Source organism: Vidua macroura, chromosome 28 (genome assembly GCF_024509145.1).
Source record: "Vidua macroura isolate BioBank_ID:100142 chromosome 28, ASM2450914v1, whole genome shotgun sequence".
NCBI lineage: Eukaryota > Metazoa > Chordata > Aves > Passeriformes > Viduidae > Vidua > Vidua macroura.
Window position 1 is genome coordinate 835,750 of NC_071598.1, and position 23,893 is coordinate 859,642.

At 58.1% G+C, this 23,893-nt stretch overlaps 2 protein-coding genes across 5 annotated transcripts; both read right to left on the reverse strand.

Annotated features, from left to right (window-relative positions):
• Positions 1 to 2,620: 2,620 nt before the first annotated feature.
• Positions 2,621 to 7,818, reverse strand: PLPBP (pyridoxal phosphate binding protein). The gene is made up of 8 exons (XM_054000877.1): positions 7,709 to 7,818; positions 7,122 to 7,229; positions 6,301 to 6,336; positions 5,694 to 5,769; positions 5,197 to 5,331; positions 4,949 to 5,091; positions 4,419 to 4,517; positions 2,621 to 4,147 (listed from the first exon to the last, which is right to left on the reverse strand). Exons 1-8 carry the CDS (start codon positions 7,802 to 7,804, stop codon positions 4,010 to 4,012), a joined length of 831 nt encoding a protein of 276 aa, XP_053856852.1. The 5' UTR covers positions 7,805 to 7,818; the 3' UTR covers positions 2,621 to 4,009.
• An 876-nt stretch (positions 7,819 to 8,694) lies between these two features.
• ERLIN2 (ER lipid raft associated 2) lies at positions 8,695 to 18,873 on the reverse strand. 4 transcript variants are annotated; one of them, XM_054000869.1, is made up of 11 exons: positions 18,729 to 18,873; positions 18,543 to 18,624; positions 18,334 to 18,380; positions 18,048 to 18,109; positions 17,429 to 17,554; positions 15,845 to 15,918; positions 15,121 to 15,179; positions 14,174 to 14,265; positions 13,787 to 13,876; positions 12,251 to 12,330; positions 8,695 to 8,907 (listed from the first exon to the last, which is right to left on the reverse strand). In XM_054000869.1, the coding sequence occupies exons 1-11, from the start codon at positions 18,833 to 18,835 to the stop codon at positions 8,872 to 8,874; spliced, it is 855 nt and encodes a 284-aa protein (XP_053856844.1). In that variant the 5' UTR covers positions 18,836 to 18,873; the 3' UTR covers positions 8,695 to 8,871. The 4 variants fall into 4 exon arrangements, with proteins under 4 accessions (XP_053856844.1, XP_053856841.1, XP_053856842.1 ...); XM_054000866.1 differs by having other exon boundaries at positions 8,695 to 11,240; positions 18,729 to 18,871; XM_054000867.1 differs by lacking the exon at positions 12,251 to 12,330 and having other exon boundaries at positions 8,695 to 11,240.
• Between the last annotated feature and the right edge of the window lie 5,020 nt (positions 18,874 to 23,893).

Below are 23,893 nucleotides of genomic sequence, written 5' to 3' on the forward strand. Positions count from 1 at the left end.
AAGAGCCCGGGGCCCGCAGAGCTCCCGGCCCGGGCACCCAGGCAGGGACAAGGACTGTGCCCCCCACAGACCTCCCACCTTGGCACCGGGGATCAGCTGTGGGGCCCCAGAGCCCTGGACACCGGCATCATCCTGCTGGTGAAAGAGACAATGAGGTGTCCCACGTATTTCCGTCTTTTTTTTTTTTTTTTTCCTTCCCGTTTTTTCCACTGAGCAGAATTTTCCCTGCCTGGGTCTGTCCTGCACCATGGAATGACGCTGCCCCAGGAGCGAGTCCTGGCACAGGACACCCCCGGCTCAAGGAGCCTCTGGAGAAGGATCTCAGGGACAGGGTGGGATTGTCCTGGGGTTGTCCTGTGCAGCACCAAGAGCTGGGCCCAGCGATCCTTGTGGGTCTCTTCCAGCTCAAAACATTCTTTGATTCTGTGTTGGTCCCAGGTCCTGCAGCTGAAGCTGGAAGAGAAACAGGAAGCTGCTTGTGTCCAGCATGGATCCTGCGAGCATCAGCCCAGCAGGGAGCCCTCCCAAGGCCCCCAAGGTGAGCGGGACCCCCCCTTCCAGGGCTTCCCTCCCTCTTTTGGGGGGCATGAGCCTCCAGGCTGGAGCCTGCTGCTCTCCCTGGGCATTCCCACAAGGGAGAGAGACTCCTTGGCCCAGGCACTCACGCCCAGCACAGCACCACTCAGGGACACCCCAAAACACCTCAGGGTACTGGGCCCAGCCACCTCCTTTCACTGGATGATCCCGAAATGAAAAAATCTGCATTCCCAGGAGCTCCAGCACTGGAATTGCATCCATGACACTCTGAAGCAATCAAACCTCTGTGCCTGCTCTTCAGAATTTCAGTCTCTAAACTCCCTCCAAGAACAGTGAGAACCTTGTCCAAACTGCGATGTGTGGAATACCCTGCCCCAGCCCCGCTGCAGGAGAGGAGCTCAAGCAACACTTTCCACATGCTTTGAGCCTGAGAGTTCAGGTTCTTTCAACTGCTTCCAAGCCCCTCTCCCTGCTTTTCCAGCCCTGACCCCTCCTGATGCCTCCGGCCCAGGAGACAAGGCAACACGTTTGAAACTCCATCGCCCCAGTGCTGGATGCCAAATCCCTGTGTCCCTCCCTCCCACTGGAAGGTAAAAAACCTCCTTAACTGCAGGCACAGGGAAAGACAACAAGCACGAGACTCTCTCAGTTCCTTTCACTGGGATCCAATAAAAACCTTGGCAGCGGCCGTCCTTCCTGCCGGAAAGCCGATATCCCAGAAATAAACACGCTTCCCACTTTGAAGGGCTGCAGGGGGACCCGCCGGGGCAGAGCTGCTCTGGTGTCCCAGCTCCCACCTGCCCGCGGCACCCGGGAGCAGCAGGGAGCTGACCCCAGCTCCTGCCCTCTGCTGCTTGGGCCCTGGTGCTTCCCCGAGGGCGAGGAGGACTCATTTCCCGGGAGCTGGAGAAGGAGCAGCAGCAAATCGCCCTGTCCAGCATCACCAACGCGTTTATCCTCCTTGGAACCAGCCGAGGCTGCCCGTGGAAGCTTTTCACCACAGAGCACGTGAAGCGCTGAGGCTCTGGGGGGTCAGCCTGGTCCAGGGACATGCGGGAACAAGGGTGACCTCAGGGCACCGCTGGGAATCCTGGGGCCGTGCCTTCGCTCCACGGGGGACAACGCCAGCACCGTCGGCCACTGGAAGTCACGAGGGCGGCGGAGTCCTCCAAGGCAAACGCTGCCAGGGCCAGGGCGGGGCGCGGGGAGCCCGAGCTGCCGCTCCCAGCGCGGCCGGGGCTCGGATGGAGGCGAACCCGGGCGGGGGCCGAGGCTCCGCGCGGTTCTTTCGGGGGCCGGGGAGCCTTTCATCCGCGGCCCGCTGGCTGCACTCCAGCGACCAGCAGCTCCCATCTGCCGGGTGACCTCTGCCGTGGGGTGGTCTGCGCCCCACGCCCCCGGACAGGTGTCCGGTGCCACCGACGCCGCATTCCCGCACCCGCCCGCCTCGGGCTCCAGGCGGGTGCCCCGGGAGGTGCCCGTGGGCAGCGCCCTCTGCTCCGGCCTCGGGGAGGCTCACACACGTGGGAAGGGGGGAAACCCTCCGGGCACGACGAGAAAAGTCAGTCGGGAGCTCCACGGGTGGGAGAAGCAGCTGCAGAGCAGGGAGCAGAAGCTCTCGCAGATCCCCGCTCCTCTCCAGAGCCTTGCCAGAGCCCAGCTCGGGCCGTCCCTGCACGGCTGCTCCCCGATGGCCACGCGGGCCAGCCCGGAGAGAGCCCAGAGGGGCGTCCTGCAGAGGTGTCCTGCCGCAGCCCCGCGCAGGGAGCCCCCCAAGCCCCCCGGTCCCTCAGCGGGGGCTCTGCACCTGAGCAAGGTGGGCACAGGGCGACTTCGGGGCCCGGGCCCCGTGCCCGGGCCGGCAGCGCCACCCAGGGGCTCCTGCGGGGACAGTTGGGACACTCGACATCCCGGCCAGCGCCACGGCGGCTTTCCGACCGCCCGGCTCAGCGCCCGCGTCGCGTTCTCCGCCAGCCCCGTCTCTGCTGCCTTTGAACCACCCTCCTCCAACAGCGGCCCCAGGCCGGGGAGGGAAACGGCTCCAAGGGCAGCTCAGGGCATTTATTCACCACGCTGGAACATAAAAAATAACATCTTTAATAGCTTTCGAGCTGGCACAGATGGCATTGAACTGAGCACTGTTTATTACTAGACTATGAACCACACGGGGCGAGGGGGGCGGCTCCGACCCCCGGCGCTTCTAAACCACGGAGCTACGACGGGTTGGTGGTGGAGTTCTCTTCTCATTTACATTCAGCTTTTAGAGAGTGAAACCAACAGCGAGATTTAGCCACACGCACACAGAGCAAAGCCTGGGGAGGATGTTCCTGCTGGCAGCCGAGCTCTCCTCCTCTTAGCAGACACAAAAGCCCAAAAATTAGCTGTGACACAGGCTGTGAGACTGGCTGAACACGGGACAAGGCAGGAGCTTCTGCTCACACCTGAAGGGAAGTTACTGCAGTGACAGTCCCATTTCCCTCTTCCAAAAGCAGGAAAGGAAGTTAAGACACAGCCTAGAAGCTCTCTCAGTGGCCAAATGATTTTTTCTCAGGAACTCAGAATGCAGTGGGACAGGAAGACTTCCTTTTCTGAAATATTTTCCCAAGGAAAGCTCCCTGCTGCCCTGAGCCAAGCACTGTTATCCTCACACAGGTGTAAAGGGGATGGCACAGGCACCAAACTGTGAGGGACTCACCTTGGAAAGCAGCAGCAAGCTGGTGGCAGAGCAGAGGCCTGGCAGAAAACCCCCATTCTGGCCAAAAAACAGCAGCAAAACTACTAGGCAGGATGAAAATAATTCCCAATAACAGAGGAGGGGAAAGGAAGGGAAGGGGGGAAAGCATTCCAGATCTGGGCAGCCACAGAGCCATGGGAAAAGTTAATGTCAGCCTGAAAAGGACAAAATTGAGCTGAAAAGACACTCCCACACTTGTGATGTGCAGCCAAAGCATCACAGCATGAACTCACAGTGGCAGCTGAGCTCCTCACAGTCCCCTGTGCCTGTCACTCACCCCTTTCCCACGGCCACGGCCTCTCCCAGCTCCTGTGTATCCACCCCACGTGCAAAACTTGTATTTGGGGAAACATTTACAGGATTCTGGCAAGATCATAACGTGTTGAACATTTAGTCCTCAGTGAAAACAACCAGCAGCAGAGCTCCAGGGACACCCGCCTTGCTCAGCAGCAGCTCCAGCCTGACAAACGCCTGTTTGTGCAGCCCAGTTACCCCAAGGTCTCTGTCCTTGGTGACCCCGAGGAACCAAGGCACCACAGCCACTTCCAACCCTCAATTTCCTTGTTGGTTACAAAAAGATGTCCAGTTTCTAGGGGTGCTCTATAATCACAATGATCGTGAGGCGTTGTGGCCTCTGTTCCGAGGAATTCCCTCTCACCATCAGGATCGGGTGCCGACACGGAGGGAGGTAAGATGCATAGTGAGGTCTCTCCTCTGCTGAGGCCACTTGTTTTCCCTTTAGTGCCCCTGCACTGTCACGGCCTCTGTCTGGCCTTCACCCCCAGTGGGGGCCTTGCCCCCGACGGCTTTGTTGGAATAATCCCGCTCTCCAAAAATAGTGCTCCCGATCCTGACGTTTGTGGATCCCACCTCTATCTGGAGAGACAGAGAGGAGCAGCTCAGGGCAGGGCTGCCACCAGCCCACAGCCCAGCCTTGGCTCTCACAGCATGGCTCCCCACGGACTCAGCACCCACAGCTACACCCAGGGGCCGCTTCCATCCCAGGCATCTCCCCCAGGACCAGGAGGGCTGCACTGGGATCTTCACCCAAGGGGAAGCCTTAGAGGCCTGTCTGGGTGGCACCTGGGCTGGAATTTGGGGCGCAGGCACGTTGGTTCCCCCAGGGAAGGGGCAGGAACGGACTTACTGCGTGCTGGAAGTCTGTGGACATGCCCATGCTCAGCTCCACCTTGTCCAGGGGCAGGTTCAGCTTCTCACACACCTCCTGCCGCAGGGACAGCAGCACCTGCAGGGCACCAGGGGACAGGAGAGGTCACACACCTGGACAGCCATGCCAGCTCCATTGCACTGATCCTGATTCCTGCCCGTCCCTGACATCTCCTGCACACAGGACCTGCAATTCCCACACCTCCCTCGGAAGCACCGTAACACTGGAGGTTCCCTGGATTTACTGGCAACACACAGGAGGCTGAAACCTCACCTGGGGCTCCAGCACAGCAACTGCAGCCCTGCCAAAATCCTGGCTGCAGCTTCAGAATACGGGTGGGAGCAACACCCTGCAGAAAGAAGCCTCACACGTGCACTGACACTGGTACTGAGGGCTCTGCACAAGGTGCTCCTACATCCTGACAGCCTCACTCGCACTGCTTCGACTGGGGCAGACAAACTGTACCAGGAAACCAGCCCACAGTGACATCTGCCCTGAGAAAATCCTACCTGGAAGTCAGGGTTTGGCCCCTTACTGAGGTCGTGCCCGATGCTGCCAATGGTCATCAGCCCCACGAACTCCAGGCTGGGGCACTTGTTGATGACGTGCTCCACAGCAGCCGTGGTGTCCCCGGGGGCAAGGCCGTGCTTGCCTGCAAAAGCACAGGGAGATCCGTGCCCAGCTCTGCCTCCAGAGCACACACCAGCCCGTCCCAGTGCCCTGCCAGGCCATGCACACGTCACAAAGAGCCACTCACTGTCCTCCCCACTGGTGTTAACTTGCACCATGACCTTCAGCTTCTGGGACGACCCTTTTTTCTGCCACGAGCTGTTGACTCTGTCTGCCAGTTTCACAGAATCCACCGTTTCCAACATGAACAGGTTTGGGACAGCTGGGGAGAGAACACAGGCTGAGGGAATTCTGCTGGCACGGGATTGTTTGTACCTACAACAGGCATTTGGGAGCTCATGGGTATTGGTTCAGGGAACCATGAAATATCCTGAGCTGGAAGGGGTCCCCGGGGATGGTTGACTCCAACTGCCGTTCCTGCCCAGACACCCCAACAACCCCACCCTGTCCATCCCTGGATGTCCAAACCCTCCTGGAGCTCTGGCTGTGCCCATTCCCTGGGGAGCCCGGGCAGTGCCCAGCACCCTCGGGGGGAAGAGCCTTTCCCTGATCTCCAGCCTGACCCTCCCTGACACATCTGAGCCCTGGAAGACCCCTGGCCACATCAAACCAAGCAGCACTCACCGATCAGCTTGTTGACATTGTTCTTCTGCAGGTGGCCAATAAAATGCCACTTGATGTCTGGACAGGACGACAGAATCTGAAAGCAGAGGGAACGCTCGGGTTGGAACAATTCCCTCTTCCCCCACTAAGGCACTTCAGCCTTAGTTTGCCCACAACCAAATACCAGACACCCAATTTCTTTGTTTGCTGACCCTGAGAGACTCAGCCTGTGGCTGTGCTGAGGCTGAGCCTGGAGAGGGATGGGTTTGTGGCTGCAAGGAATGCTGTCCATGGGAACAGCGAAGGCAAAGCTCTTGTGCAACAGTCATAAAATGATATTTTCCCCAAACTGAGCGTTAACATTTTTTTTTTCAACAAGGACTGTGCTTCTCCTGAAGAGAGCACAAAAGGCAAAGCACTGTGCAGACAAATCATGACTAAGGCAGTTGTATTCCCAGGCAAGGCAGGGGGGGGACGGGGCAGAGGCACTGAGCCAAGAATAACCCACCATTTATCTGCACAGATAAGGATCCAACCAAATCCCCAGCAAACCCCAGGACTTTGACTGAACAGCTCCTAGGACATGGCTATACATGGCAAGAAAGCATGAAGGGAAGTGTGTGCTTACCCTGGAGTCTGATGCCTTTTCCAGCAGCTCCTGAACCTGGGAGAATGAAGGAGAATTCTCTTAAACCCACAGCAGGCATAGGATTGGTGTCCTCGGGATGTGTGTTCTTGGGGCCAGCCTGAGCCTCAAAAATGAGGCCAGGGAATGATGTGTCACCCACAGAGCCACCCAAACTGGGCTGGCCCAAGCCTCCAGGAGGAATTTCCTCATGGAAAAGGTTGCTGAACATTGGAAGGGGCTGCCCAGCGAGGTGATGGAGCCCCCATCCCTGGCAGTGTCCAAGGAAGGACTCAGGAGGTGGCACTCAGTGCTCTGGGCTGGGTGACAAGGTGGGGATCGGGCACAGCTTGGACTCGATGACCTTGGAGGGCTTGGAATGATTCTGGGATTCTGGGCCCTGTGCAGAATCCCCCTGACCCTGTCCCATCCCCCTGACCCCGTCCCATCCCATCCCCTGACCCTGTCCCATCCCCCTGATCCTGTCCCATCCCCTGACCCCGTCCCATCCCCCTGACCCTGTCCCATCCCCCTGACCCTGTCCCAGCCCCCTGACCCTGTCCCATCCCCCTGACCCTGTCCCATGCCCCTGACCCTGTCCCATCCCCTGACCCTGTCCCATCCCCTGACCCCGTCCCATCCCCCTGACCCTGTCCCAGCCCCCTGACCCTGTCCCATCCCCCTGACCCTGTCCCATCCCCCCTGACCCTTCCCATCCCCCTGACCCTGTCCCATGCCCCTGACCCTGTCCCATCCCCCCTGACCCTTCCCATCCCCCTGACCCTGTCCCATCCCCCTGACCCCGTCCCAGCCCCCCGACTCACGTAGTTCTCCCCGAAGCTGCGCTGCCCGTGCCTGTAGGCCTCCATCACCATCTCGGCCGGCTTGGTCTTGCTGACGGCCACGAGCCGCGGCTGCACGGCCGGGAGCCCCTGCGGGAGCAGCGCGGGCTGAGCACGGGGAGCCAGCCCAGCTCCGGGCCCGGCCCTACCGGGGAGCGCCCGAGCGGGAGGGAGCCCGGTGGCGACAGCGGGCCCCGCTCCTCTGCTGGGGGATCCGCACTCCCACAGCCGTGCTGTGCTGGCCCTGGGGCGCTGCCGTGTGTCCCCACGGTCACCGGTGACCTGTCCCCACGGTGGGGCCCGTCCCGGTGGCACTGCGGATGTGTCCCCACGGTCACCGGTGACCTGTCCCCACGGTGGGGCCCGTCCCGGTGGCACTGCGGGTCTGTCCCCACGGTCACCGGTGACCTGTCCCCACGGTGGGGCCCGTCCCGGTGGCACTGCGGGCCTGTCCCCACGGTCACCACGGCGCGGGCCCGTCCCTATGGTGACGGAGGCCCGTCGCCGTGGCGGCGACCCCGCCCCGCGGGTCCCGCCGGGTTTCCCGTTGCCCCCCGTGCCCCCCTCACCTGCGGCCGCCGCGCCGCCGCTTGCTGCACCTGCTCGGTGACGGCGCGGAGCGCCGGGCCCAGCCCGTCCCCGGCGGCCATGCCCGCTCTCCACATCCCCGCCCGCCCGCCGCCACTTCCGCCACACACCTGCCCCGCCCCCGCTCTCCGCCAATCGGATCGCTCCGGCGGCGCCGCCGGCCAATGGGAGCGGCGGGGGCGGGGCTGCGGCCGCCATGTTGGGAAGGTCGCGGGCGCCATGGCGGCCCCGGGGGCGCCGCGCCCGGCCGGGGCTCCCCGCCCGTCCCCTTGGCTGGCTTTTGGTGACAAATCCCAATCTCTCCGTGCCCTCGGTAACAGCAGCCAGCGCTGCCACCAGCCTGCCCGACTGTTCCGGTCCCCACCACCTTCCACGCCCACCCCCACAAATGATGTCGTTATCCCTGCATGGCGGCGCCTCCCAAGGGTGTGAATTTCAATTTCTGAGGGAAAAAGGCGTCAGGAAAGCACGGCGGGGAACAGTGCTCGTCCTGCGGGCCCGGGACAAGGCCCGGCTGTACGGAGGAGCCCCCGGGCAGAGTGGGAAACCGCCGGCTGGAACGCGTTCACTCAAATATTTGTCTTCATGTGCAGAACTTCACTGTCCCTCCGCAGGTTCAGTGTTTACACAGCTGGGTAAAAACACCCGCGAGGTTCCTGCCCTTTCTCTGGTAAAACACGGCAAGGATTTTCTGCGAGCTTCACCAAACCCGAGGTGTTTTTTGCTTGTTCCACAGCGAAGCAGGCGCCGGCAGACGCGGGATTCCTTGGACACCTCCGACCCTTCTTCTTCCACCTTCCTCCTCCTCCCTGGGATGGGACAGCACCGACCCCCAGCACCCCACAGCTCCCCACTCCCACCGAGCACCTCGACCTTCCCTCTGCAAAATGCTCCCTGCAAACACATTATTAAAGTAAATATTACTGTATTAAAGTCCATCCGCAGGCCCTGACGTTAACACCGACCATTCTAAAACTGGAAAGCCATTTTATTGTCATAGCAAATACCAAAATAAAAAGGCTTTGAATTCGGTACAGAGGAAGATCAAAGTCTGCTCTGGCAGAGCATTTCCATGCTCCCAGGGATCAGCAGTGCCACAAACCTCTGTTCCTTTTGCTACAGAGTGGGTTTAAAGTTCAGCTCTTCATCTCAAGGTCAGGGAAACAGGACAACTTGCCTGCTAAGGAGACACAGGAATAAAGGTTTGCATGGAGAGACTGAGCCACTCTGGAACATTCAGGACATTTTAGAGTGAAGAAACCCAGATGAAGACACAACAATGGATTTTGGCTTGTGAAGACTGATTACACTCTCAACTTCGCTTTTGTTTTTTTACTCTTAGTACAACTTAACTAAATTACACCAATACTTTAGCAGTCAGGGTTTTAATTAAAAAAAAATCATTAAGAGCTCTTTATCCCAAGCTACTGTCTAGCTGTGAAATCACACATAAAAAAAAGCCTTTATAATACCACTTTGGCTTAGTAGGATCCTCTCATTAGTGAGAAATACTTGTAAAAGGAGGGGTTAGTTGCTGATGGAAACCTCGAGCACGAACATAGAACAATCTCAAGTGAGCTCATCCTCATGGCCAAGCTTCTGCTATTCCCTGTTGTGGTCTGCCTGCACAGACCTATTTTTGAGTCAGGAATGTCACAGCCTCCCTGGGGATGCTGCTGGGTCTGACACAGGTCTGGAGATGGGACCTCCCTTAGCTCCTATTGTCCAAGAAATACACAGAGGATGGGACTTTTCTCCAGCAGAAACCGATGCTTCATTTCTAGTTTGCATTTTCAAGCATCAACAGGGAAGAGAAACCTGCTGTAAAAACCCTGGAGCCAGCAGCTGAGAGTCACTGAGCTCTCTCAGAGCAACACTGAGTGACGAAGGTTTGAACACTGAAGGGTGAGACCAGGGCTCCTGGGGAGCAGGAATTTGGGGCACAAGCCTGTGAGAGAGGCTGCTCTCTGACAATGAGCACTGGCATCATTCCAGAAGAGGATGCTGGCCTCTAATTACATCAGCAATTAATCACCAGATTAATCACCACATGCAGGTGGATTGGGTAGGGAAAAAAATGTTCTCTCTAGGCCTGGACTTTTATCCTCCAATTCTGCATGTGTGGAAGACAATGCCCCTGTTCCCTCCTTGCATCTGGGATGCGAGGAACTGATCAGCTCTCTGGAGGGGAAGGTGCATTCTGGAACATTCTTCTGAGAGAAAAAGGGGAATCCATCTTTGGGTAGTTCAGGAAGAGCTGCTTCTCTCTGCCCCGTGACCTTTCAGCATCATGGTTTGTCCTTGGCCAAAGTGGGAAATCTTCCTTCCACGAGGTCCATTCAGCCCCAGTCCCACAGGAGCTCAGCTCTGCTCACCTGAAGCTCCTTTTCCTAGTCAGACACTGTAAACACTGAGATCCAGCAGCTCCCACAGAGCAGATAACAAACTGAAAAACTGTCTGGTCACTCCAGCAGCTCCTCCCCAGCAAGGCCTTTTGTAAAGTCAGGGTCCCTGAGACAAAAATTCTTTCCTCCCTGGTTTTCTGTGACAATTGCCATCATTTCACCCAAAATCCCAGCCGGCTCTGCACTCCAGGACGCTGCCCACGCCCTCCCCCAGCAGCTGAACTGCTGGGACAACTCTGCCACAAAAACACGACAAGTGGAAAACAAAGCAGAGTGAGGACACAGAAAACGAAGAGTTTGGGTCACTCCCTGCGTGACGTGGTCTAAGGCCTCCATCCCCCCGTGGGTGGGAACCTGCAGGACTCCAGCTGAGCCTCTGTGCTCACGGGGTCACCTCATGTGGGCTCAGCAGCCACGGGCCACTGGCCCCGGCCTCGAGCAGCCACTTGTATGTAGTGTACAAAATCTAGCACCTTATTTTCAGAGGGGATTGAAATAAAGTACTTGGAATTTTCAGTAAGAAAAAAACCCAGAACAAGTTGTAGCAGCAATTCCCCTCCCTCCAAAACCTCAACATTTCTTTACCTGCAACTGCTATGAGCCACCTCAATCCCAAATTAGGTTCCCACCCAGCTGATAGCCCTGACAGCCTCTCCCAAATCCTCGCTCTGGGTGACCAAGAGCTGGGGAGGTGCAGCTACAGAACATACCTGGAGCTTAGAAATTACCAGAAAACCCACCCCACAAATACCAAAGTCCTTGTGTCTAATGGTCATATAAAAGATTGAAAGGATTAAATCTGATTCATCTCTTTCAGCACAGGAAAGGGGGAAAACTAAAAGGAATTTCCCAGTTCATGATTTTTTTTTTGATATAAAATGAATAGAAATCTTCCTTTTCAGTTGATGTTATGAAGTAGTTTTGTGTCCTCGCTGGCTCCTGCCCCGTCCTCCTCTTGGATTCCTTCTGCCAGTCCCTCTGCAGATTTGGTCTGGCTCCCTGCAGAGTCCATGAACATGTTGGGAATATCTTTGCCAAAGTAGATCTTGCTGTTGGCTGCGATTGCCTTGTACTTCATCAGCTGCAAGTACTCGGGAGTTAACTTGAGCTGCACGGAGAGAAAGCGGGTCACAAGAGCTGGGGTGTGGGAAAAGGGAATTCCTGCCTGAGCACACGAGGCACGTGCTTTCCACGAGCCCAGCAGGCATGGCCAGCCCTCCCCAGGGAAAACACGGAGTGCCCAGAGCCAGGATCTCCTCCAGCAGGGCTGAGGGCAGCTCCAAATCCCAGTGACCAAATGGCAGAACGGAAAGGGATGGGAGCAGCTGGGGAAACGCTCAGTCCAAGCGTGACGAGAGGCTCCAGAGCACATCCCTCACTGCAGCCCCTGCAAGGAGAGCTACTGAGCAGGGAAATGTCCCTGGCTCTTCTCCAGGGAGCAGATCCACCAGCCTGTCTGGGTGAGAGGAGCTCATTCCTTCGGGATAACGACATGGTAACAGAGGACAAAACCTGGGCACAAACAGCTCAGCCCTCTGCCCCTTCTCACTGACCACACACGACTGAAACTTCCTGCTGGGATGTCCTGGGAGCTTGCTGTAGGCAGGAACACACCTGGCAATTCCATCCATGCCATTTTTCTGTTTCCAGGTTGGATTTTTTGTTGTTTTTACTTTGTGGCACTGAGGCTCTTCCAAGGTGTCTGAGATCAGTTCTTTCCCTGTACTGTGGTTTATTCTGCCCCTGCCTGTCACCCTGGAGATCTCCCTGCTCTGACTGCCTGCCAGCTTGAGACTGGAATGAAACCACATTTCTCATCACAACAGCGTGAAAGGGCAGCACTGAAAGTGATATTCACAGAGAGCCACGGCCGTGAGCACCTGGCAGAGCAGAGATTTCACATACCCTGGCACTGATCTGTCCAGAGAACAAAATGAACTTGCAAATAAGGAACTAATTGCTGACTAATTGTTTCAGATGAAAGCTCTGCTGAGAGGAGATGGCTTCGTTTTGCTTTTTGACTTAAACAAGGATCACTGCCTGCCCTTGTGCTGGTATTTCCCTGCAGCCTGGTGCCAGGGGCCCTGCTCTGAGGCACCACAAAGGAAAGCACAGTACCTTGTTGGCCTCAGCCACCTTCATGGCAGTGTAACACTCAGCATCAGCTCTCGCCTTCTCTCGTGCAAGAAACGCAGCATCTGGAAGCAAACACATGCTCTGAACCACATTTTTATTTCCAGCCACGTTAGCTCTGTGTGCAGCTGGGAACTCTTCAGAAGGTGCCCGGTGCCACCTCTGAACTGCACAGGGCACAACCAAGGGAAGAGGGAACAAAACGAGAAACCCAGAAATGGGGGCTCAATTTACAGCTAAATGGCTGCAGGACGAGAGCATTAAGAAGTGAATTGCATCTGCAACTGCAGAGCTCAAAGAACTTCACAAACATCAGGGTTTGATTATCCCCATCACGCGGGCCAAGCTCAGCCTTTCTTCTGGAGCCAGGGCTGACTCTGTGCTGGAAAGCAGCAACTGCTCTCCTGCAGATGTGGGATTTACCCCCAGCCCCTGCCCAGGACGCCAGGAGCAGCCTGGGCAGCCCAGCAGACTCTCTGCAGATGAGGTCTGTGCTGTGCATGGGATTCCCAGATGGGATTTGGGAAATGCACGTGAAGGTTCTGGCATGCAGAGCAGGGGATTTTAACCTCTACAGGCTCTGGCCCTTGCACAGATGCTGGAGAGCTTTTCTCTGCTGAATCAACAATTGCTCCAAGGCTCTGATGCTGTGGATACTGAAATTCCTGACTCCTGGCACAGACACTTAGGGAACATTTCCCCTTTCTGTACTGCACTCCTTTCTCCCCTCTGCCTCTGCATCCATCCAGTGACAATGATGGGTATCAGGCCAGCAGGTTAAAGATAAAATGAGTGGAATCCTGCCCATCTCCTGCCACTCCTCCTAAGGCACACAGCTGCAACATGGCAGCCTGGGTCTGAGAGCTGCACAGCTGGATAAACCATTTGTTTATTTCCCCTAGCAGGGAGGCCTGGGAGCTGCTGCACTTAAAGATCCTGTGAGCAGCTGCATGGTCTGGCCCACAACTTCCTCTCTTGGCTGAAAGGAGAGGTTGGTCCCAGTCAGAGACACCAGGAAAAAAGGAGCAGGCAGGAATCCTCTGCCAGCACAGACCCGGACTGAGGGCTGACACCTGCTGACACAGTTATAAGAAATAAATCCCATTGTATTTCTGCAAAGAACTTCTTAATGAGAAGCTGCTGACCTGTAAAACTCTTAATTGGCTCCTCAGTGGCTTCTGCAAAGCTTGTCAGGGCCTCTAATGAATGTAAGGGGAAGAAAGGCCTTGCCACTCCCGAGCTGGAATTGCAGAGCCCTCTCCACGCCCTGGAGTTTCTCTGACAAAGCACTTTATCAGATGGGTGAGGGAACATCTTAAGTTCAAGCTGCTACAAAGATCACCTTGAGAAAGGGAGTTTCAAGAAGCACAGCCTGCAAAGAAATTCCTATTCCTGCCTGTGGTCAGGAACTCTACCCCTGTGAACGTCAGCCTGGACTGAAGAACAGTCAGCACACACTTCAAGAACTCCTTGGTGAACTGCTTCAGGATTTACTTACTGCAAAGCTCACCCCCCACTCACCTTCAATCTCTGAAATTCGCTTCTCTGTTTCCTTTTCCATCACTTTCTGGCCATAAGTTATTTCAGCAACTTGTGCAATCTTTTCTGCCTCTGAAATGAAAACAAGAACACGCCCACACTGTCATCACACATCTTCCTAACGCCACAAGCAGCCTCACCCTGGAAAATCCTCACTCATCACCTACTTCAGGTGGAAATAAACGGTGGGAAAAATTTCCAGCCTGCAGAGAACAAAGCTGGAACCCACCTGAAAAACTCCTGAGTTTCTCTGGGAAGGTTCCAGATCAGAGAGGGTCCCAGAGTGAACCAGGTGCACCCTCCCTCCCTCCCTGGGACCTGGGGTCTCTTTGCTGCCTGTCCCCCATTCCCTCTCCCAGCCCCACAGACCGATCAGAGCTTTCTTCCTCTCCGTCTCTGCCTCCTTCTCCACCACCTTCTGCTTCTGTGCAGCTATCAGCAGCTTTGTCTTCTCACTCTCCCTGGGGAGCAGGAAAAACCAGTTAAAACCAGGAGCTCACTGGTGTGGGACTCGCAGCACATCCAGAACGAGCTGCTGGCTCTCCCCTCCTTCCAGCACGCGTCCAGGGCAGGTGGGACCAGCAGTGTCAGGGCAGGCACCTGCACAGAGCTCTGTGCCTCAATCAAAGCATTCTTTCCTCCCCTCCACAGCAGGGAGGTTTCCCTGTGACACAGTCCCTGCAGGCTGCCCTGCTGCCTTTTCTATCTTACTGGTTTTTGCTAACATTCATGAGTTTTTAAAGTGAATGTAAATAAAAACTCTGCTCCTGCTCCCAGTCAGGGAGGAGACCCTGGGACTGAGTCTCTCAACACGCCCTGCTGTACTTATGGCAAGAGAGCACAGGCTGATCTGGGGCCTCCTGCCATGACCACAGCACACAGGATTTACCACAAGCCCAAAGGCTGACATGCAGTGCAGGGGAAGCAGAGTGGGTGAGAGGGAGCAAAGTGCTGGCAGCTGGCTCAGGGCACTGCAGAGGGATCAGCACGTCGAGTGCTGTCAAAGAGAGTTATTTCAAAGCTTTGCAATCTTCAGCTTGTTGAATCAACAGTTTCTCCATCCCAGCCAAACAAGAGGATTAGTGGTGAAATCCATCCCTCTGCCACTCAGCCGCAGCTCTGGGAGGGCTCTGGAACCCGGGGCCAGTGGCCAGGGCAAGGAGCCCCAGGGCAAAGCATCCCTGTGCTCAAGGGCTCCAGAGAGGGCCCTGCCAGCCCAGCCAGTGCTCAGAGCTGTGCTGAGGGCAGCAGGAGGCTGAGGGCACCACGATGCCCCAACCCCACCTGGGTCCTTCTGGGAGCACACAGGCACTTACATGAGCTCGTAATTCCTCCGGATCGTTTCAGGGATGTTTGGCTTTGTAACTCGAACTGCCTGCAGAGAGAGACACACAGGAGAACCTGGGCCAGCAGCCAAGTGGCCTCTGGGGCTGCAGGGGCCTGGGGGTGGCACTCGGGGCCACCAGAGCAGCACAGACTGTGCCACCACTGCTCTGCCACCAGAGCTGCAGACTGTGCCACCACTGCTCTGCCACCAGAGCTGCACAGACTGTGCCACCACTGCTCTGCCACCAGAGCTGCACAGACTGTGCCACCACTGCTCTGCCACCAGAGCAGCACAGACTGTGCCACCACTGCTCTGCCACCAGAGCAGCACAGACTGTGCCACCACTGCTCTGCCACCAGAGCAGCACAGACTGTGCCACCACTGCTCTGCCACCAGAGCTGCACAGACTGTGCCACCACTGCTCTGCCACCAGAGCTGCACAGACTGTGACCAGGCCCAAAACCCACAGAGGAACAGCACTGAAAGGTCTCCTGACATGACAGGAGATTGTAACCTGGGCAAAGCAGCACCCAGAGGAACTCAACACACCAAAACTCTGAGGGGACAGGAAGGACACTGTTCCTACTCTCCAGGTTAAATGAAATCTGTGTTGTAAAGCAATTTCCTAAACAAATCTCAGTTTCTTGTTTCCTTTTAGCCCTTTCCCCTCTTCACAATCTGCCCCTTCAGTATCTCAATCAAATCCTGCTTACCTGTATAATTAATCCGGGGGCCATCGTGGTTAGGTCTTGCTGCAAGGCCAGTTTAAGGTTTTCATCAATCTGATCTGAGTGGGGAGAAAAGAAAAGGGAATGAGACATCCCCCGAGGCACTTTGCTGTCAGCACCCAGAGTGAGCTGGGATGGCTCACGTTTCTTACTCCTGGAAAGGACAATTGGGAGCTGGATGAAGAAGTGCTGGGCAGGCTCCCAGCAATGGGACACACCACAGGAACGTGGCAGGCACGAAAGGAAACCCTGCAGTTCCCCAGAAGCTGCAGTCTGGAATCTTCCTGAGCCAGATACAGCATCTTCACAACCAGGAGTCTGTGCTCTGACCCTGAACTCCCCTACCAGATCCTGAAGTGACGAGGTAAATCCTGACTGATTCTGAGCTGCACTGTGCCAGCAGGACACGAAGCAAATGGAAAGGCAGGAATGGGAAATGGCAACACCAGTTACTTTAACAGGCTGCAAAAATCATCACTAATGTCTCTTTGGCTCCAGGAGTCCCAGAACTCCAGCGTAGCTGAGGATTTCAAAAGGAAACACAACTTAAAAGCCTGCTCCGATGAAAGCTCCAAGGAGGGCAGTGCTTCCAGCTGGGGCCTGCTGGGAAGTGCAGAGGGAAAATCAAACAGTAACAGCCTTAAGAGGGATCACATCACACTCCTGGGCTGTTTGCTTTGGTCCCAGTTTCCTATCTGGAACTCAGGCTCCTCAGGAAGCGCAGCCAGGAGTTTGGGGAGCAGCTGTTATCAGTTCCCTGCACCTGCTGGCAGATGTGGGGGCAGAGGGTGACGTGGGGCCGCTCAGGGGGGCTGTGCCCCACTGCAGAGCCCGAGCCAGACCCAGGCAGCTCAGCCCAGGGCTTCCAGGGAGTTTGCACAAGCTCCTTCTGTGCAGAGCGGGAGCTTTCAGCCCATTTCAAGCAGCAGCTGCCGACATCTGGAGCCTCCACGGGCCAGGAACCCGGCAGGGGCTGGGAACTGGAACTGGGGGGGTGGATCCGAGCCCCAGGCCCGCAGCTCGTGTGGGAAGGGGGAGCCAGGCTCCTTGGAAAGCCTGGAGAGAGAACAGCAGCCTGCAAGCAGCCTGGGCTCGCTCAGGCACAAAGCCTGTCCAGCCCCGTGCCCACGGCCAGCACTGCCAGTGCTGAAAGCCCGGGAGGATTTCCTGTCAGCCCAGAGCCAGGAACAAAGCACTGGCAGCTGCTGGGCCAATCCCACCAGGAAACCACAGCTCCTCCTCAGCCTCTCGTGCCCTGTGCCTCGCTGGTGTGTGGCACTGCAGCCACAAAGCTCAGCCAGCCTGGGGCCGGTGCTGCCTGCTCAGGCTTCCTGTGCCAGCAGATCAGACAGCCCTGTGCCCCATTCACCCCCTCGCAGAGAATTCCTGCTGCCTTCCCTAGAGGGAGGCTGCTGGCAGGGCTTGGACTTTATTGGTGCCACGTACTGGAGCGCTCGCTCCGACAGCTAACGGGGATAAAGGATGGCAGCTGGCAAACAGCCCCGCTCCAGGCAGAGCCCACTGGGGATGCAGGGGTGAAAACCAGCAGCTGGGGGCTCTGCAGCTCACCAAACAGCTCGATGTACACCTCCTGCAGCGTGTGCACGCTGCAGAACTGGTTCAGCTCGTGGTGGATCTTGTTGAAGATGAGAGCCTTGTCGTAGTCAGCCGTGTAGTTCTTGACGATGTCGTACACTGCGAGGGGAGGGGAGAGGAGAGAGCAGGGCATGGAGCAGGGACGGGAGGCTGAGCACTCAGGGCAAGCCCTGGAGCTCGGCCTCAGGGCAGTACGAAATGAGGGACCCCCCCGCCCTCAAAGCCTCTGCCCAGGGCAGGTTTATTTACTGCTGCTGTTCTGTGGCCCTTCCACCCCCATCTGTCCCCTGCCCCGTGAACAGGAGGGTCTGAATCACCCCTGGGCTGTGCTGGGGCTGCACACACACACAGCTCCCTGCTGAGCCAGGCACTGCCAGGCCAAACCCCAAAGGATTTGGGAAAAGGCTGCCCCGGTGGCTCTCCCTGGGCTCACGGCGCCTGCAGCCCCCAAGGTGCTGCACAAAGCTCAGGGGCTGGGCTAGCGCGGCTGGAGGGCTCAGAGGTGACAGCCAGGGCTCTGCCAGGTGCTGGGGGCACACCCGTGGGACGGCCCGGCTCCCCTCCCAGGCCCCGGGGCACGGCTGGGACTCACCCGCGCTCTGGATGAGGAAATTCACCACCTCGATCCTGTCGAAATAAATCATCACTCCCCCGCTGCAAAGGGACAGAACGCACAGTGAGCTTTGCGGGAGGCCGAGCGGCTCCCGGGGGCACCGTGCCCTCCGGTGGGGGCACCCGGCACGGCCCAGCCCCCTGTCCCGGGGCTCCCTGTCCCTGCAGAGCCTCCCGGTGCCCCCGCTCTGGGCTGCAGAAGGGCTCGGTCTCTGCGGAGCTCCCGGCGGGGACCAAGGGCTGCGGGGAAGAGCCGAACTCCCCACCTGGTGCCGCACGGGACATTCTTCACCTCGTCCGTCTGCAGCGTGGTCTGCAGGGGATTGAAGGAAAGAGGCTTAAGAGAGGGATTTCCCCGGCACAGAGCGGCCCGAGAGCCGCCTCTCCCCGGTACCGGGCACGGCCCGCAGCCAGCCCCGTGCGACAGCCGGGCTGCCCCGGTGCCCGCCCCGCCCGGGCCCGGGCCCAGCAGCACCTGCACTGACTTGTAGGACGTGATGAAGGGCAGCATCAGGTGGAAGCCGGGCCCGCTGGTGGAGGTCAGCAACGCGCCGCCGCTGCGGAGGGACAGACGGAGAGAGATAGGGGAACCGTGAGCGGCGGCGGCGGCTGGCCGGGGCCCGACCCGCTGCCCGCAAGGCGCCCCGCCGGGCTGTCTCACCGGTAGTAGACGCCGATGTGCCCCTCGTCGATCTTGTGCACGGCCGAGAGCAGCGCGGCGGCCGCGACGCCGAGGGCGAGGGCGGCGATGGCGCCGAGCTGGGCCATGCCCGGCACCGGCGGCGGCACCGGCGGCGCGCCACTGACGTCATCACCGCGCGACCGCGCCGCCGCCGCCGCCAGGGGGCGATGGAGGAGCGGGGAATGTGGCGCCGGAGGCCGCGGGTTCGAGACCCGCCCGCGCCCGCAGCGCGTCGGGGTGCGCAGCCCCCCGAGGCCGCTCCCCGTCCGGGCGGGGGTACAGAGCGCTAAGTGTCGGAGGGGACAGCGAGACTCACCCCATGGCAGCCCCTGCCACGGGCCGGGACATTTCCTTTTCCCACTTTTCCACATTTCCCGCAGAGCATCCTCCGCTGACGGGGCCCGCGGGCCCACCCGGCCCAGCTCGTGGCCGCGCACAGACACCCCAAGAAGCCCACCGTGTGCCCGAGGGCGTTGTCCGAATGTCCTGACGTGAATTTCCCCTCTGTGGATTATCGCTCTCAGCCAGAACATTTTTATTTCACCGCTGGCCTCCCACGCGGACCCCCCTGCTCGCTGGCCGGACCGGCTTTGGGCAACCCCAGGGAATGGAATGGGCCACAGAACGATCACCCAGCTCTGTCAGCCCGGAAAGGGCCTCAAAAACCACGGGAGAGACGGATAAAACGTCAATAAGGGAGAGGGATTTGATCTTCGCTCCTGATGGATCTCCGAGGTTATAACAGCCCTGTCAGGAGGGTTCAGCGCCATTTAGGAATAAGGAATGAAATACCCACGATATTCGTCAATCCAAATTTTACAGCTCTTAAAGAAGCGCAAAAGGGCGCCAGAGATGAAAAACACCCTGTAGCTGGTGTTTTTTTAAAGGCGGTTGCCCAGATTTAAGGCCTTGATAAAATGTATTAAATCTTTAAGGGTTTTAATGAATCTTGTATGTGTTTCATAAATCACAAGCCTCTGCTCAGCCCCTCTCAGTTTAATAAGGGTAAACTAGGAAATTGCTCTGAGCTGGAGCAAAATGCATCCATGGAATATTGAAAAGTAATAGGTTTTTAAATGTGGGGTGTTCTGGCTCGCAGGAGAGGTTTTGCTTCATAACAGCGGCACTATATCACTGCCCTGAGCGGGAAACCAGCTGCGGCCACGTGCTTAACAGCATCAAGATGTGAACCAGCACAAAGGTAAATATTATTTGCAACAATCCTGAAAAAAAAAAAAAAAAAAAAAAAAAAAAAGGAAAGCCAAAAAAAATCATTACCGCTGGACTCGAGGCCAGGAACATTCAGCGGTGTCTGTGCCACGGCGCTCGGGGTTTTAACAGGGCTGTTTGTAGGAATAAATGGTTTATTGCACCCAGCTCTTGCCAGCTTCTTCATCCCTACCTCATCCCCCTGCCCTTGTAAAAATATCCTGTGGGGTTTTCTGTGGAGTTCAGTGAGACCTTCTGGGGGTCTCTGGGTGCTCGCGGCTCCAGACTCGTGGGGATGGAGCCGGGATGGGACCCAGGCAGGCCCTGGGGGGGATGAGGGCACAGCTGGGCTAGCCTGGGCACAGCTGGGTTACCCGTGGGCACAGCTGGGATACCCATGGGTACATTTGGGATAGCCTGGGCACAGCTGGGTTACCCGTGGGCACAGCTGGGATGGCCGGGGGCAGAGTTGGGATGGCCTGGGCACAGCTGGGATACCTGTGGGCACATTTGAGATAGCCACGGGCACAACAGGGATGGCCATGGGCACAGCTGGGATACCCATGGGCACATTTGGGATAGCCTGGGCACAGCTGGGCTAGCCTGGGCATAGCTGGGATGTCCGTGGGCACAGCTGGGATGGCCGTGGGCACAGCTGGGATAGCCATGGGCACATTTGGGATAGCCACGGGCACAACAGGGATGGCCGTGGGTACAGCTGGGATAGCCATGGGCACAGCTGGGATACCTGTGGGCACAGCTGAGTTACCTGTGGGCACCCCTGGTGGGACGAGCCCAGCTCAGTCCCACAGGCCCGGCTCTGTCCCGGCAGGCCCAGCCCGGTCCTGGCAGGCTCAGCCCGGTCCCGGCAGGCCCGGCGCTGTCCCACAGGCCCGGCTCGGTCCCGGCAGGCTCAGCCCGGTTCCAGCAGGCTCAGCCCGGTCCCACAGGCCCGGCTCTGTCCCACAGGCCCGGCTCGGTCCCACAGGCCCGGCTTGGTCCCGGCAGGCTCAGCCCGGTTCCAGCAGGCTCAGCCCGGTCCCGGCAGGCTCAGCCCGGTCCCGGCAGGCTCAGCCCGGTTCCAGCAGGCTCAGCCCGGTCCCGGCAGGCTCAGCCCGGTCCCACAGGCCCGGCTCTGTCCCGGCAGGCCCGGCTCGGTCCCACAGGCTCAGCTCGGTCCCACAGGCCCGGCTCGGTCCCTGCGGCGGCGCAAGGCGCGGTGTGAAGCCCGTCTGCCCTCGTTAGCTGTCACGAGTAACAATGCCGGGCTGGCAATAAAGGCAATTCCGAGGCTGTTGGCCATTAATCACCGCCTGACAGCTGGGAATGGGGCTGGAAAAACTCTGTCCCTGCGCTCCTGCTTTGGCGTTTAAGGTTACCTGTGCAGCTGGAGCGGGGGGGGTGGAAAGCTCTGCTCGCCGGTCCTGCCCCAACCCCACTCCTGCCTCCATCTCCATTTCTACCGTGTCCCTGACCCCATCCCAAATTCTGCCTCCATCCCAAATTCTGCCTCCATCTCCAGTTCCACCCCATTCCTATCCTATCCTATCCTATCCTATCCTATCCCATCCATCCCATCCCATCCCATCCCGGCTGTCCCCTAGCTGAAGCCTGAAGCAGCAGAGGAGCCCAGGAAGGGAAATTCCTGGAAGGAGCTGGGAGGCCGTGGGGTGCTTGGCTGGGCCCCTTCCTGCTCTGCTCTGGCCCTGGCTCGGGCAGGGCAGGGCAGGGGGTGGCAGGGGGCTGTGTGGGGGAACACTTCCCCAATTCCGTCCCTCGAACGTGATTTGCCGAGTACGGGGCAGGGCTGTGCTCGAGGGTGTCCGGGCTCGTTCCGTGTCAGCTCTAACAATGCAGCACTTGGCAGCCCGGGCAGCTCGGTGGCGTTGGCCATTAATCATCCCCTGACAGGCCGGAGCTCACACGTGGTCCTGCTGCCCCCTCCCCACGGCTGGCGGGGCAGGGGGGCTTCCTCCACCTTGGGCCCACCCAAACCCATGAGCTGAGGGTCCTGGAGCCACGTCCCCTCGAGAGGGGCGTGTGGGGCGGGCAGAGAGCGGGGAGACATTCCTGCCCTCGCCGTGGGGCAGCCAAGCTCCCAGGGAACAGCTTCCAGGAGGAGGCTTTTGGGAAAGCGCCACAGCACGTGGCATTGCCAGCCTTCTCCTCCCCACCACCATCCCCTCGCTCCCCGAGCCCCTGGGCAGGAGCTGGGGTCTGTGATCCCGCTGGGAGCCAGTTCCCAGCACGGGAGGGGAGCTCTGCCCCAGGCTTCTCTCCGCGCCCCTCGTCGTCCCGCAGGCGCCAGCCCCGTGGCCGGGTGCCAGCGTGCCAGGTCATCCCCCAGTAAATAAAGGAGCAATGTGTTTCCAGCCCCCCAATGCTGCTTTCTAAAGGGAAATGATTAATGGTGCTTGGAAACCACAATTCATCCCGGGAAAGAAAGTAGATTTACCCGAAACATGCGTGAGAATTAGTGCTGGGATGGGCTCCTGGGGCAGAGGGGGGAAGCTAATGGCAAACAGAGCCCGTCTGTGCGCAGGGGGAGGGAATGGCCAGCCAAAAACACGGGCTGGAGGAGCTGGGATGGAGCTCCAGGAGGAGGAGAGTGGCCGTCACAGCCAGGTCCCCTCCCCAGCTGGGAACCTCGGTCACTCCTTCCCTGACCCACAGTGAGATGTCACGACGGAGAAGGGAATTCTCCTCTCACGTGTGTCCCAAGAGCACGGCAAAGGATGGATGGTGCTGATGGGACCAACACCCACCTCTCCCAGAAGTCCAGGAGGTACCTGGGAGAAGCAGGAGTTGCACCAGAACCCACGAAGCTCGGGCCTGTAAACGCCAAATGCTTCCAAAAATGTCTGTTTTAGGCTCAGGGAATGATCTCACCTTGCTCCTGCTGGGGGGGTCCACTGGGGTAACTGGGATGGGCTGGGCTGCACCACAGCACCACGGAGCCTTCCAGGCGCTGCATCCCTGGGCAGCAGGAAACCCCAGAGAAGGGGAAAACACATTTTCCTCCGTGAGGGTGGGAGGGAGGCAGCTGTGGCAGCCCCGGCCTGGAGCGTGGGAGCTGCAGCATCATCCTGCTGAGTTTCCAGGTTCATGGAAAAGGTTTTCAGGCACAAATCCTGACCTGGTTCTAAGCTGCCGTGCTCTTCTCTGCCCAGGAGAGCAGCAAGGGAGGGGAGCAGGAACAGGTGACGCGAATTTATCACCCGAATCCAGAGATAACCCCAAGATCCTGCCTTTACCTCAGCTCTGGATCAAGGCAGCGGCTGGCCCCACGCAGGTCACGTCCCATCAGCGGCGTGGAGGAGCTCGGACAGGGCTCTAGGAGAGAGATTTACCTGTGGGATTCCAGGAAGGGCTGGGGAAACCTCGGTGAGGTGCTGACACCCAGGCCAGGAGTCATCCCTGGCTCGGTGATATATTTAGAGCGGGATAATGTAAGTGGCAGGAGGGAAAAAAATAAAAAAAGTCCGTGGAGGAGGTGCAGATCCGTCCCCTTGGCTGGCAGTTACTGGATGATCCGAGCCAGGGAACAGATAGTTGGATTTCCCTTATTTCTCCCTTCAAATAAATCACAGCTCCAGAGGCCTTTAAACTCTGCAACATGATCTGTTCCAATAAGGAAGGGAATGAAAGGCTGCGTCTCTCTGGAAGCCTTCAGAGCCATAAATCTCCTATGTACAAACACAGACCAGATTTCCAAGTGCATTTATTTTATTGTATTGTTTTAACAGAAAAATCAAACTGCAATAAACTCCGTCCCTCATTAGCTGTCTCCATATCCAGGCCAAATGTTGCTAACGAATAAAATCAGGACAAAGGAATGTGGATGTGGGTCCAAGGCCTGGCTGGGCGCTGACCGCCCGAAAGGCATTTCCCTCTGAGCCTCACAGAGGTGTGGGATGAGGGGAGCCAAGGGGGTG

Bases quoted from the DNA above. Each gene is read 5' to 3' on its own strand.
- PLPBP (XM_054000877.1), bottom strand. From the start codon at position 7,804: ATGTGGAGAGCGGGCATGGCCGCCGGGGACGGGCTGGGCCCGGCGCTC. The intron at 5,332-5,693 runs GTGAGTGCTGCT...TTCTCTCCCCAG, and splicing joins CAATGTCAACAAGCTGATCG to CTGTCCCAAACCTGTTCATG. The intron at 4,148-4,418 runs GTAAGTCCGTTC...CTGTCTCTCCAG, and splicing joins CCACAGACTTCCAGCACGCA to ATAGAGGTGGGATCCACAAA.
- ERLIN2 (XM_054000866.1), bottom strand. From the start codon at position 18,835: ATGGCCCAGCTCGGCGCCATCGCCGCCCTCGCCCTCGGCGTCGCGGCC. The intron at 18,381-18,542 runs GTGCTGCTGGGC...AATCCCCTGCAG, and splicing joins CGTCCTACAAGTCAGTGCAG to ACCACGCTGCAGACGGACGA. The intron at 11,241-12,250 runs GTACTGTGCTTT...CTCTCCGTGCAG, and splicing joins AGGTGGCTGAGGCCAACAAG to CTCAAGTTAACTCCCGAGTA.